We start from the raw sequence: 14,879 nt of genomic DNA, 5'->3' as shown, positions 1-14,879 counted from the left end.
CCTTGAAATACCCTTCATAACAGCACTGTAGATGCATTTACAACAGAGGGACTGCAGTCAATTAAACAAGCAGCTCCTCACCAACTTTTCAAGGTCAGGTGGGAATGGGCAACAAATGTTGGCCTTGTCAGTGATAAATGTGGTGCTGGAAAAACATAGGAGGCCAGGCAGCATCCGGGGAGCAGGAGAATCGACGTTTCGGGCATATGCTGTGTTTTTCCAGCACCACATTTTTCAACTCTGGTCTCCAGCATCTGCAGTCCTCACTTTCTCCTTGTCAGTGATACCCATGACCCATGGAAGTAAAGGGTGAGTTTAGTGTAAATTTTGGGATAACTGGAGGCAAAGTTTTGTATCTAATCATCTTAAAACCTTGATAGCAAGTTAGTTTGTCGTTTTCTCCCTTTTTTTTCTCACAACATCGCTGTGACTCTAAAAGCTATAATGACTTACTATTTTGACATGTATCCTCAGTCAAACCAGCATTCTCTTTTAATTTCCATTGACTTGAATTCAATATTGAAAATGCCTAATTAATTATACCCAATAAACTTTAATCATTTTTTTTCAGGTGGTAAGAGAGAAATACAGTTAAAATGTGAACTCATTTCTTCCACACCATGACATTTTCAAACAGCATTTTTCGTTGCAAGTTACAAAACATTTGTTGACTCTGACAAACTAAATTATCAATTATACTTTAATCATTTAGCACATTTATCATACTGTGCTGAGCTTTTAATGGCTGCAGCATCTCATTAATATTCTGCAGTTCACTTTCTGCAGTATATATATTGTGTTGTTGGATGTAGTCAATGACACTTTCTGGGAGTAGATATTTCACACTTTGTCCTCTACGTAATGCACGTCGAATGTGAGTAGCACTTAAATCATTCAGTATCCATTCCCTCACCACATGGATATTGTGCCTATGTTTAAAGAGAATATCTGATTCATAAATAAACCTCTGTGGATGCACATCCCCACGGCTAATACAAACCAGACCAAATTTCTGAACTATTTCCTCAATGTGTTCATCCTTCCACAGATTGGGATTGTTAAAGGTTTTCAAAACATCCGCTCCACAAAGTAATTTTAGCCTTGGTGCAACTGCAGAGAGATAAACACAGAATTCACACCATTAGAGAAAGCCAAATATCTGTGATAAAAATACGTTTACCTGGAAGGCAAACTGTTTCAGGCTGATAAGTAGAAGGTGCTTCAACAGATTCTATTATAACATGACATGCAACAGTGTACTGTAAAACAAATTGAAACAGTACCTAACACAAGGGTTTATTATAGTCACTAAGCTGCGAACCTAATTGATGCGCTGCTCTCTACATGAAAGATGTGATTCTGCTCCCTAATAGTTCAGCCATTGAAGAACCAGGCTGAAATTTTTGCACGGGTTACTGGTTAAACACAAATGCATGGGAGCTGCTCGACAGCTGGTTTGCTCTCCCCTGCTAGTTCTAGGATTGCCTATCGATTGTGATGAGAGAACAAACAATCTGTCCTTGAGTGGAAAGGCATTTTGCAAATAGGTCAGTTGATAAATTTTTAATCATTTTGGCCATAATAATGGGTGCAAGTGATGCTTGATAATCTGCAACACCATTCATTGCTATAACCAACAGAGGGGGAGCCTTAATTTTTAAATGGCTAAGAAACCTTTGGAGGACTATTGATTGCATTCCTGTAGATGATTTTTATTAATTTGTTTTTTAAAAAAATAACCAAGCAGCACAAAGGTGATTTGCCACACTGAACTGCAGTGAGCTCTTCCGTCTGTTCCGGCTGATTGGACCCTCTCCTCTCTCAGTTCACTGCCAAAGACTTTATCTAACTTCACAAAGGTAGTCAGGGTTTAGACGTCCATTTGTGTGGGAATTGATAATCCCATCTCACAACAACAGAAAAAGAAAACAAGCCAGTGTATAATTGAGCAATGCAGATCATTAGGTCCCAGGATTGATTTGTATTTAGTGTTGAGTTTTCTGATCAGGATGCAGTAAGAACAACACAATTGTCAGTGACCCTAAGCAAAAGAAGGGGAAAATAGGTTGGAGCTCCTGCTTCTAATAGTGATCTATTTGCTGTTATTAGGGAGAGTATACATGGTATTCATAGGAGATCAGAATCAGCGAAATAATGGGCTGATTCTCTTTCGAAACAAAGAATTGCTGGTGATGGCAATTTAAAACAAAGACAGAAATTGCTCAAGAAACTCAGTAAGTCTGGCAAGATCTGTAGAGAGAAACAGAATTCTGAAGGAGGACACTGGACCCGAAACATTAACTCTGCTTTCTCTCCACAGATGCTGCCAGACCTGCTGAGTTTCTTCAGTAATTTCTATTCTCCTTGCTCATTCTCATGATCTAGGCTGCCACATTATGCCTATTTTAGGGCACAGAAACTGACCCTGACGTTTGAGGGAAGGGGAATAAAAAGGTAAAGCACAGCATTATGGACAATGTTGCCTCACTATTCATAGTCAATAGTTGGAAAACTTTGTTTGAATGAGGTTCATCAGCTGTCACTATATAATATCAGAAAATATATGGAAGTTTTGAACAGGAATAGACCACACCACTTCTCAAGCCGATGCTACTGTTCAATAATTTTATGACTGATCTGTGACGAAGTTCCATATATTCGGCCTTGCCCATGTCGCTCAATACATTTGGTTTACAGAAATCTATTAATCAATCCCAGACTGTATTGTGTTAATTCAACACTGATTCAACAACATGTATTGATTCAACATTAATTGCAACCTGGCACCAAGACAGTTAATAATCTCTGCACAACAAGTGCAGAGATTGGACCTACCCTTGGTTCATTCTTCAATTAAAACCGGGTGATGACAGTAATATTTGGGACAAGTACTCCAGGTCATAGAGTCATAGAGATGTACAGCACAGAAACAGACCCTTTGGTCCAACTCATCTATGTCGACCAGATATCCAAACTTAATCTAGTCACATTTGCCAGTACTTGGCCCATATCCCTCTAAACTCTTGCTATTCATATACCCCTCCTGATCCCTTTTAAATGTTGTTATTGTACTCACCTACACCACTTCCTCTGGCAGCTCACTCCATACATGCACCACCGTTTGCATAAAAAGGTTGCCTCTTAGGTCCCTTCTGAATCTTTCCCCTCTTACCCTAAATTTATGCCCTCTAGTTCTGGACTCCCCACCTCAGGTAAAAGACCTTTTCTATTTACCCTATCCATGCCCCTCATGATTTTATAAACCTCCACGTGGTCACCCCTCAGCCTCTGATGTCCCAGGGAAAACAGCCCCAGCCTATTCAGCCTCTCCCTCTAGCTCAAATCCTCTGGCAACATCCTTGTAAATCTTTTCTGAATCCCTTCAAGTTTCACAACATCCTTCCGATAGGAAGGAGAACAGAACTGCACGCAATATTCCAAAAGTGGCCTAACCAATGTCCTGTTCAGCCATAACATGACCTCCCAACTCCCATACTCAATAGTCTGACCAATAAAGGAAAGCATACCAAACGTCTTCTTCACTATCCTATCTACCTGCAACTCCACTTTCAAGAAGCTATAAACCTGCACTCCAAGGTTTATTTGTTCAGCAAGTGTATAAGTCTTGCCTTAATTTGGCTTTCCAAAATGCAGCACTTCACATTTATCCTAATTAAACTCCATCTGCCACTCCTTGGCCCATCTGCTCAAGAGGTAATCTCCTTTGCTGTCCATTACACCTCCAATTTTGGTGTCATCTGCAAACTTATTAACTATACCTCTTGTGTTCACATCCAAATCATTTATATAAATGATGAAAAGCAGTGGTCCCAGCACCGATTCTTGTGGCACCTCATTAGTCACAGGCCTCTAGTCTGAAAAGCAACCCTCTATCACCACCTTCTGTCTTCTACCCTCGAGAATGAGGGTAGGTCCAATCAAGGACAGTAGTGGGAGATTGTGTATTGAGTCAGAAGAGATAGGAGAGGTCTTGAATGAGTACTTTTCTTCAGTATTTACAAATGAGAGGGACCGTATTGTTGAAGAGGAGAGTTTCCCCTTTACTAATTAATTGCCATTCCAGTGATAATCTGCAGTCCTGCTTTTTCTCCCAAATTGGGTAACCTCACATTTATTTACATAAAACTTTGTTGGGCATACATTTGCTCTGCAAACCTCCTCCTCTATTTTTCTCATAAGCCTATTTACACAAATAGTGTAATCACAACCTTTTTACTTCCCAAAGCCAACCAAATGGATTTTCTCCTTACTCCAGTAAAAAAAATTATTTCCCAACATTCAATTGTTCTCTAATCTGTTCTGCAAACACATTTTCCTATGTTTTCTTGGCTATCTTTTCTGAACATTTTCGGTATTCTAGAACTGAATTTTACTGGACACCATATTCTCCTGGCCAATATGTTAGTCAGGAGGCTGCTGACAAGGTGTTCTCAGCCCTGCAGTCATTTAGGCCTGAGGGTTAGCTCAGGCCAAGATATTCACACTCATCTGAGGAGGACGGTTCACTTTATAAAGCTGCCATTCCTGAAGAAGGGCTCATGCCCGAAACGTCGATTCTCCTGCTCCTTGGATGCTGCCTGACCTGCTGCGCTTTTCCAGCAACACATTTTCAGCTGCCAACCAATCAAATTGACTGGTAACTCTGTAGTCCCAGAAACACCAGTTTTAAACAGTGGTCACTGACTGGTAGACCCCATTGAGGGATGTGACAGTGCAGTGCCAGATATGAGACGCCAGTGAGCAAGTTCAATGGGGCATGATCTTGAGTCAGGCACAGGGGATTTTCAAAAGAATTTCACCATTAATTTGCCTTACAACAGCTTACTTAATTTTTATTTAGAAAACAAATGGGCTGCCTAATTCATTTTGTTCAGTCATGGGATGTGGGTATCACTGCCTTAGGCCAACATTTATTTCCCATGCCTAATTGCCCTTGAGTGGCTTGCTTGACTATTTCAGAAGACAGTTAAAAATCAACCATAATACTGTGGGTCTGGAGTTACCCATAGACCAGACCAGGTAAGGACAGCAGATTTCTGTCACAAAAGGTGGATTTTTATGACAATCAACAGTGGTTACATGTTCGCCATTATGTTTACTTTTAATTCCAGATACAAATTTCAATATCTGGCATGGGGGGGGGGGATTTCAAACCCACATCCCCAGAGTATTTTTCAGGGCTCTAAATGACTAGCCCAATGGCATAACTACTATGCCACCACCTTACTTCCTCAGCTGCCCTCTCTTGCGAATAAAATGATGACAGGGTTGGAATGAAGCTCTGGCCATGTAAAGGCCTCAATATGCCACAAGGTTGAATGGACTGCCTGATGTTTGCCTGGAATGGAGAATAGGTCGTACGAGGATGGGTTGAGAGTGCTAGGCCTTTTCTCATTGGAACGGCGAAGGATGAGGGGTGACTTGATAGAGGTTTATAAGATGATCAGAGTAATAGATAGAGTAGACAGTCAGAAACTTTTTCCCTGGGTACAACAGAGTGTTACAAGGGGACATAAATTTAAGGTGAAGGGTGGAAAGTATAGGGGGGATGTCAGGGGTAGGTTCTTTACCCAGAGAGTGGTGGGGGCATGGAATGCGCTGCCTGTGGGAGTGGCAGAGTCAGAATCATTGGTGACCTTTAAGCGGCAATTGGATAGGTACATGGATGGGTGCTTAAGCTAGGACAAATGTTCAGCACAACATTGTGGGCCGAAGGGCCTGTTCTGTGCTGTATTGTTCTATGTTCTATGTGTACCTTTGAGCCAGTTCTATATCTAAATAGCTAGTTCTCCCTGTATTCCATGTGATCTAATCTTGCTAACCAGTCGACCAAGAAAAACCTTGTTGAATGCCTTACTGAATCAGGATCACTATTTTCTCTGAATTCACCTTTCTGGTCTGGTTCATTCAATCATCAATTTGCATATAATTTTGTTTTCACTTGCTTGCTTCATTTGTTTTATTGTCCATTTATCTAATCCTCCTTTTCTTGCTACTTTTATTAGCATTCTTTAGGGGCTTTTTTTTAACTTCCACCTTTGCTTTTTTGTTCTTTCTTCAGGTTTTACTTCACCTTCCTTTCATTTTACAGCTGGACTTGTGGTGCAGTAGCACCCCCTATCTCTGGACCAGAGTTTCCAGGTTCAAGTCTCACCTTGGCTTTTGATAGCTCTGGAAGGCAAGGGGAGGCAGTGGGAACTTACTGACTTGGATGATAAGCCACGGCTAAGGGTGGCACGGTGGCCTCAGCGGTCAGCACTATTGCCCCACTGTGCCGAGGACCCGAGTTTGATTCCAACTTTGGGTGACTGTCTCAGTGGAGTTTGCACATTCTCCCTGTGTCTTTGTGGGTTTCCACCAGGTGCTCCAGTTTCCTCCTGCAGTCCAAAGACGTGCAGATTACATTGATCGGCCATGGAGGCTCGGTAGATTAGCCATAGTAAATGAAGAACTACAGGGATAGGGAAGGTGGGTCTCAGTGGGAGGGTCAGAGCAGACTCAGTGGGCCAAATGAGGTCTGTATCTGCACTGTAGAGATTCTATGATTTTTTTTTAATTAATTTATTTGCTTTGCATATTCCACTGATGTTGTTGTTTTTGTAATTTCCCTTATCAATAATGTTTTTTGAACATATAATTGGGCTGTTTTCTCTTGAACAAATTACCAGTCAAATCTCAAAATATCCTTCGCAAATATTGCCATGATCAAAACTAATCAACAGTTAACAAATACAGTCAATTTTAAGCTATTTATCGTTTTTATGAATGCATGGGAACATACTGGTAAGAGAGCATGGTACTGGAAAGGCACTGCGGGTCAGGCAGCATCCAAAGAGCAGGAGAATCAACGTTTTGGGCAGAAGCCCTACATCAGGATGGATTCTCCTGCGCCTCGGATGCTGCCTGACCTGCTGTGCTTTCCCAGCACCACACCCTCGACTCTATCTCCAGCATCTGCAGTCTTCACTTTCTCCTTGTTGAGCTGGTCAGCTCAGTTGGATAGTGGTTAATGTGTTTTAAAATAACACCAACAGCACTGGGTCAAATCCACGTTTTGACTAAAGTAGATTCAAGGCCAGTCTGCTGTCAGACCCTGACAAACCTGTCCTCACCATGGGCACCAGGAGCATCATAATTAAACATTTCCTTATCATTTAACTTGAAAAATTGAGAGTTTATAAAAATCTTACTGACTATTCTGCATTCCATATCATAGATCAGAACAATACTTCATCAGTAAGAAATCCCTAAAATTTCTTTCTTTTCAAAACATAATTACTTAAAGAAATTACGCAATTGACCAAAGTATTATCTAAAAACAGTTTCCATATTTTTTCCTCTCCCTCAGAAAAGCACAGTCAATCCTCTTAACTCATTAAAGGCAAGTATTTATAAAAGAAAATTAATAATATTCTCCATGCCTCCAAAGTGCCCATTATAGAACAAACCTATTCTGAAAAAGGATCGACATAATAATTTTAATGTACGCCCTTTAGGTTTACTGCTCAAATAAAATGCAGAAGGCTGAACAAAAGAAATTTTACTCTGCCTTAGCCAAAAGTAGATTGAAAAGACTATTGTTGAAGAGATTGTTGTATTGTATTGTTGAAGAGATTTTACTTAGCAACGACTTGCATGGAAAAATTCTCTAAAAGAGTCTCCATATTGATTCCAAACAGAAATTGACACTGCATGCTCTCTTACAGAATGGACACTTTTTAAAAAAAAAATGTTGTCCCTTTCCTTTAGGTTGCAATCAACTTTGATAAATTATGCAGGTGAAAGAAATTGAGCTATTCCTCCATGCACTACCATGCGATCTCCTGAGAATGAATTCCAAAATGAAAGCTGTGACAATTATTGTGGTCATACAGTATCTTACTGTAACAATTTGTCTCAGAGTACTTCACAAATTAGTTTTCAAGTGCTATTTCCATTATTGTGGTCATACAGTATCTTACTGTAACAATTTGTCTCAGAGTACTTCACAAATTAGCTTTCAAGTGCTATTTCTGCATAAGCAAAAAATCTGACATTCTATACAAATAATACTCCTGATAACAAATGCTCTATTGTAAAGAGTGTCTTTTTATTTTTGCACTTCTTTTTAAAATTGATGGATGGAAATGAGAAAGAACTGTTTTAGAACCAGTTTTTAAAGGATTGACAGCTTTTAAAGAATTGATGTTCTGAAAAGCTGGTAACCTGACACTTAGAGGAAGCACTGCACGAACAGCTGTTTGATCAATCAGTATTTGCAGTTTGGGTTGTAGATGAACTGGAGCCAATGGTTTTGGTGTACAGCTACCCACTGAGTGGCAACAAGAAGTTGATCTATGGAATAGTGACCAGTTACCGATGACAACGGCCTTTTATCTGCCAACAACAGCGAGAGTGATTCTCAGGTAACCCAACAGCTTGGAGCGAGGAGCAACAGAGAGAGGGAAGTGATTTGATCTCCACCAGCTCAGGAGCTGCCTCTCTGTGCACAGTGCAGTCAAAACCCACTTAATTCTGAAGAACACCAGTTTATCTTCCCTTCAGCAGTTATTGTGAGTTGTGACGTTTGGTTGGCTCATTGGCTGGACAGCTGATTTACAAAGCAAAGTGATGGCAACAGCATGGGTTCAATCCCTGCAGTGGCTGAGGATACCATGAAGGACTCTCCTTCTCAACCTCTCCCTTTGCCTGAGGTGCGGTGACCTCACGGTAAATCATCACCAGTCGTCTCTCTCAAATGACAGCGCAGCCCTATGGTGTGGTAGAATGATGGTGACTTTATGGGTGGCTCAGTGGTTAGCACTCCTGCCTCACAGCACCAGGATCCCAGGTTCGATTCCAGCCTCTGGTGATTGTCTGTGTGGAGTTTGCACATTCTCCGGGTGCTCTGGTTTCCTCCCATGGTCCAAAGATGTGCAGGTCAGGTGAATTGGCCATGCTAAATTTACCATAGTGTTAGATGCATTCGTCAGAAGGAAATGTGTCACTCAACAGCATTACCAACATTGAACATCCAACTATCAACATCCTGGCAATTACCATTGACCAGATGCTCAACTGCAAGAGTAGATCAGAGTTTGGGAGTTCAGTGCTGAACAATTCACCTTTGAACACTCCATCAATCTACAAAGTAAAGTCAGGAGCATGATGGAATATTCTCAGTTTGTCTGAACGAGGGTGCAGCTCCAACATCACTCAAGAGGCCTGACACAATCCAGGGTAAATTGCCAACTTGATTGGCACTCTCTCCACAACTAACACACAGTGGCGGTGTGTACCATTTACAAGACACACTGCAGCAACAAACAAAGGCTCCCCCATCAACACGTTCCAAACTTGGGACACTGCCACCTAAAAAGACAAGGGTAGCATGTTGTGGACCATGACCACCTGCAATTCACCTCGATAGCACGCACCATTCTGACTTCGCACTAAATGACCATCCCTTCTGGAACAATCTTTCTAACAGTACTGTAGATGGATCCATCATATATGGAGTTCAAGGTGGCTGCTCACCAACGTTTCTCAAAGGCAATTAGGCATGGGCAATAAATGCTGGCCTAGTTAGCAACATCCCTAACCCTGTGAAAGAATGTTATGAAACACTGCTTTCCTCCAGCAAAGCAAGAGTAAAGCATGCAAATGAAAAATAGCCACACCATGACACCAGGGTCCAAATTCGTAAGATTCTTCCCTTTGAGTAATTAAAAGTTCAGTTGAATTTTAAAGAAAGAAGCACTTGAAAGTCATGCATTTATATAGCACCTTGTACAGCCTCCATTTGTTCCAAAGCACTTTTGCGGCCAATAAACTACTTCTGAAGTATGGTCATTCTGAGACTATTGATAATATAATAAACAACTTGTGCACATTAAGTTCCCAAAAACAGAAAGTGCTAATGCCCAGGTAATGTGTATTAGATGATGTTAGCTCAAGGATGAATGTTTGCTAGAACTCTCCTATTCTTCCTCAGAAAGTGCACTGGGATTTTTTACACAAGTGGTCAGATTGGGCCTTGGTTTCCCATCTCAAAATTGCAGCACACTTGCGATACTGCAAGGTCAACCTAGATTTTCTGCTTAAGTTTCTGGAGACTTCAACTCACAAGCTTCTGTTTCAGAGGCAAGAGCATAACAACTGATACTGTGAATACAGAATATAGAATAATTTGCAGGTTTGAAAAAAATCTCAAAAAGCTCCACCGCACCCATGTCAGAGCAGCCCATTTTATTGGCACTCAATCGCTATCATACAATTCACTTCCTCCATCTTCAATATATCTCAGCTAGAGTCTCTAAAATCTACCTAATACAGTGCAACAACTTGTCAACTTTTTCTACAGTGCTTTCCATACCTACAAAGGCTAACACCTTGAAGGTCCAAGGAAGCAGGCCTTAGAACGTCCAAATCAAACCCCATCCTTACTTGAAACCATTCTGCCTTTCCTTCATTGTCACTGAGCCAAATTTTAAACTCCTTACTTAACAGCAGCAGTCACAGGACACCTTCATTATGTGAACTGCAGCAGTACAAAGAGCCAATTCAGCACTGTTATGATGTCAGCTAATGGTACTACTGCACAAATCAGATCCCAGAACAAAAACTGGCCAGGTAAATTTATTTTCTGATATTTTGGTTAACATAGCAGTCATTCCTGAAAAGTAACTACTCAAGGCTGATGGGATTCTTTAGCAACAGAACAGAAATTTATTACAAAAGAAAAGACCACAATTGAAAAGCAAACTCTCATCCTATTTTGCAGCATTATGTCTTACAGACTCAAATTTGAAGAAATTACCCCTTTATGTCAAATCATCAAATTTCTCTAAAACTGATTCTCAACAGTATTTTTCCCCCTCTGAACAATGAAGTCTTGTTACACAATAAGCAAAGTTCAGACTTCCTCAGCTTTTAATAACCTGCAGATTTCTAACCACATATTCCTTGCTTGCAAGTTACAAAAATTTAACTCTTACAGGGAGGTAACTGTGCTTTTCCTGAATTGTCCTAAATTCCTTTCTGGGAGACAAATGATATTTTCTCCTGACTCAGTTTGAAACTTCTCTCAAAGTTTCCAGACTCTGGATTTTCTAAGTTAAACTTTTTGATTATTCTGAAACAAAAACAAGATAATGGTCTTCAATGTTTACACTCCCAGTTACAAATCACCAAAGAAAAAACATTTGTTTTATCATTACTCCAGGCCTTGCTCCCCAATACATTCTAGATGTTCCAAAAGAATTATCGAAGCTAGTAATTTTTAAGAATAAACCTTTCCCAAAAGTAACACATTAATGACACTATTTTAAAATCCAAGCACCAAAATAGATAAATCACATCTCTCATTGCACTATCACCTTCTCGAGGGCAATTAGGGTTGGACAAATTCTAATGTTGCTGGAAGTGCCTACATCCCAGGAATAAATTAAAATAGAAATTCTAACTTCTCTCCTCATCCGGGGTCCAGCTGATTAGAAAAATGCAATTCATGTGACTGTTCTCCTTGAAAGTCTTGAGAATGTGAAGGTCAGCCTGTTATTGAGGAAATCCATGCATATCTGCTTCAGTGGTCCCTAATGCTCCCAACTCAGTGAAAGTGTTTTCTTATAACCATTTTAAAGAAGGATAATCACAAGCTCAACAGTGAATTCATTAAAGAACATAGATATATTTAGTATCCTATCAGTGTTCATAGAAAATATATAAAAGTAATATAATGAATAGATTGTGTGGTTATTGCCACTTATGCTTCATTAAACACTTTAACCTGCACATAGCAAAAAAACAGCTATTGTTCAAGAAAGTCATCTTCTCCAGATTAAATTTCCATGATTTAGATTGTGAGCTTACCCTGTGTAACACATCATTCTAATTTCTCAAAGTACACTTGATTTATTGCTATACAAGATGTTTTGGAAACTTGATGGAGAAATTGATTTACTCGTTCACACACTGTAGTAAATCTTATTACTTTGAAACGTTATTAACACAGTGAAATTCTATTCTTACAACTTTTTCTGATATACTTTGCATTATAATAAATGGTTTTCCTCGTCTGATTTAAAAAGATTGCACATCATCACCTAACCTCTTACAAAAGAAAATCTCATGGCCGTGACATTTAAACAGTTAATACGGAAGCAAATATTCCTTATTAAGTCCTGCTAAAGAACTTGGAAGTCTACATTCTAAAAAAAATTCTTAAGTCCCTTTTAATCCAGTCGGACAGAATTTCAATAACTGAGTGTTTTCAGTGACATTCACAGTAACATACCATTAGCAGCAGTTTATGTTTCTGTAAGTCTGAGAAAGCGCGACTCCAAAATGTCACACCTAGCAAAATAACAAAAATCACGTCCATGTCAGTTTATGCTTTAGCCAAGGTCAGAAGAAGTGGGCAGTACTGTCCAATGAGAAAGAAAGGCCTTTTTGCAAAGTAATGCACCCAGAATTGCCACTGACCAGGTGATCGAGGCCATTAATTGATTTGTTCTAAATTAGTTTTAAATTCTCTGCATTATGGTCTTAAGTAATAGATGAAAAATTATGGTGGTGTCATTGCTTGTACAATGGTCAATAACGACGATCGCAGAAATACAAAATGTGACCTAAGTCCTGTAAAAAGCTAAAGATCTTGGGGAACCAGAAAAGTAATGCAAGCAACAAAGGGGCCAAAAGACACACAGAACAGAAAGTGTCAGTAAAGAAATGGCCTTCCCATGATGCCAGTGTAAAATGGCTGAGGCCTCATTACAGATGTGATAGAAAGCAACGTGAAAAATATTTTACAGCACCAGAGGCCAAGGTAATCAAGTTCTAAAATGAGGTAATCAAGTTCTAAAATGAGGCAACCAATAGGATTTCTGGATAATATTACGATACAAGGGCCTTGATGTCTATTTTATGACCCCAATGCAGCCTGTAACCACAACAGAAATTGCTAGAGAAACTCAGGAGTTCTGGCAGCAAATGTGGGAAGAAATCATATTCAGCTCTCAAGTTTGGTGACTCCTCATCTGACCTGCTGAGTTTTTCCAGCAACTTACACTTCCAGCATACGCAAATCTTGGTTTTATTCCAATGTGGCCTGTGACCAGACAGTGGAGGAGAAAAAAAGTGAGTGGGTAAGACATAGCTAAAATTAGGCCTTACGCTGTGGAAACAACAACTCGAATTTATAAAATCTATAAAAGGTCATAAAACATTTCAGTTCATGCGGACATGATCAATCAAAATTCGAATCTCAGTCACAAAAGATGGTAAAGGCAACTTAGTTAAATCGGTAGATTTAAAGGAACATTTTTCAGAAGAAAAGAAGGGTAGCGATGATTAGGGAATGAATTCTAGTGATCAGGGTGACAATTAGTAGCGCTGCTACCAATGCTAGAACAATTAAAACTGGCAATGCTCAAGACACCAGTCTTGGAACTCAGATATCATCCAGAGTTAGAGAGTCAGAGATAAGGGCAAGAGAAAGCATGAAAGGACTTGAAAAGAAGGTGGAGAACGTTCATATTAACGAGCTGCTTTCGAACCAAGGCTGAACCGTGAAAGTTAGGGCAGACCAGTTTTTTGAATGCCTTCTGTAGGTTGGTGGTGGAATGCCACTCATTTGGAGGACAGATTGCCTTAAATCCCGATTGCAATGGTTGCATTCTTTGCCAGAAAAGTGGAACAAAAATGGGAGAAAATTGTAGCAGTCATGAATGAAATCCAAACTAAACTAACTTTGAGAGATAGAAAAATCAAAATATGTGAATTATCTCAATAAACAAGATCCGATCAAAGCACCAAGTGCCAATCAAACGTATTTTATCTCATTTCCTCCAAGCACTCTTGATCTAAATGGACATAGCTAATGGATGAAATCATGATCCAAGCATGAAATGATTCAATTTTCTGGTTTCTAATACTCAGTATACTACATAGAACCAAATTACTGCAAAAGCCAGCCCAACAATAGCAGCACTTGCATCAAATTTTCTTTGTGCATTGTATTCCAGAATTTGCAGCAGGTTAACAGCATTTAGCATTCACTGATTCTAAGCCGTAAATCAAAGGGCAACCTCTGATAACTGCACAATTAAATGCAGGACTTAGGAAGTTTCTCCACTACTTCCATTATATTCATACCTCACCAGGTGATTTCGGATCTCGTCCAAACAAACAAAAGTCTATTTTAAATGACAGTATGGTGTTTTTACTAGCAACCTTTCTTGCACTGCTAATTATATTTTTAAAATGCAATGTCTCAGACCTTCAGATTTTAATTACAATTGGAGATCTAAATTTTTTTTTGTTCCTCTCCCTCTTGACCCAATTTTATTTACTGCAAATGATGCATTGAATAAATTATTCTAATCTGCACTTCTTTTGCTTATGCAATGTATGTCTCAGAAAGGATTATTTAACGACTGTCTGGAAGGCTGTAACATTGTTCACCCTGTTGATATCTCATAAAGGAGGGAGGTACGCAGTTTGCAACAGCTGCAAGTCATAGAGTCATAGAGATGTACAGCATGGAAACAGACCCTTTAGTCCAGCCCGTCCATGCCAACCAGATATCCCAACCCAATCTAGTCCCACCTGCCAGCACCCGGCCCATATCCCTCCAAACCCTTCCCATTCATATACCTTCTTAAATGTTGCAATTGTACCAGCCTCCACCACATCCTCTGGCAGCTCATTCCATTCACGTACCACCCTCTGCGTGAAAATGTTGCCCCTTAGGTCTCTTTTATATTTTTCCTTTCTCACCCTAAACCTATGCCCTCTAGTTCCGGACTCCCCGACCCCAGGGAAAAGACTTTGTCTATTTATCCTATCCATGTCCCTCATAATTTTGTAAACCTCTATAA

At 39.9% G+C, this 14,879-nt stretch overlaps 1 protein-coding gene across 5 annotated transcripts in view; it reads right to left on the bottom strand.

Annotated features, from left to right (window-relative positions):
* Positions 1-225: 225 nt before the first annotated feature.
* nmnat3 (nicotinamide nucleotide adenylyltransferase 3) overlaps positions 226-14,879 on the bottom strand; it is a 56,566-nt gene continuing 41,912 nt past the window's right edge. For all 5 annotated transcript variants that reach the window (XM_043702016.1, XM_043702017.1, XM_043702015.1 and 2 more), the window contains one exon: positions 226-1,110. In XM_043702016.1, coding sequence (XP_043557951.1) covers positions 701-1,110 — 410 coding nt within the window. In that variant the 3' untranslated portion in view covers positions 226-700. The remainder of the gene's footprint in view (positions 1,111-14,879) is intronic.

This window comes from Chiloscyllium plagiosum, chromosome 13 (assembly GCF_004010195.1).
Source record: "Chiloscyllium plagiosum isolate BGI_BamShark_2017 chromosome 13, ASM401019v2, whole genome shotgun sequence".
NCBI classification, from domain to species: Eukaryota; Metazoa; Chordata; class Chondrichthyes; order Orectolobiformes; family Hemiscylliidae; genus Chiloscyllium; species Chiloscyllium plagiosum.
Note: the sequence above shows the minus strand (reverse complement) of the source record. Positions and strands in the feature narration are given on the sequence as shown.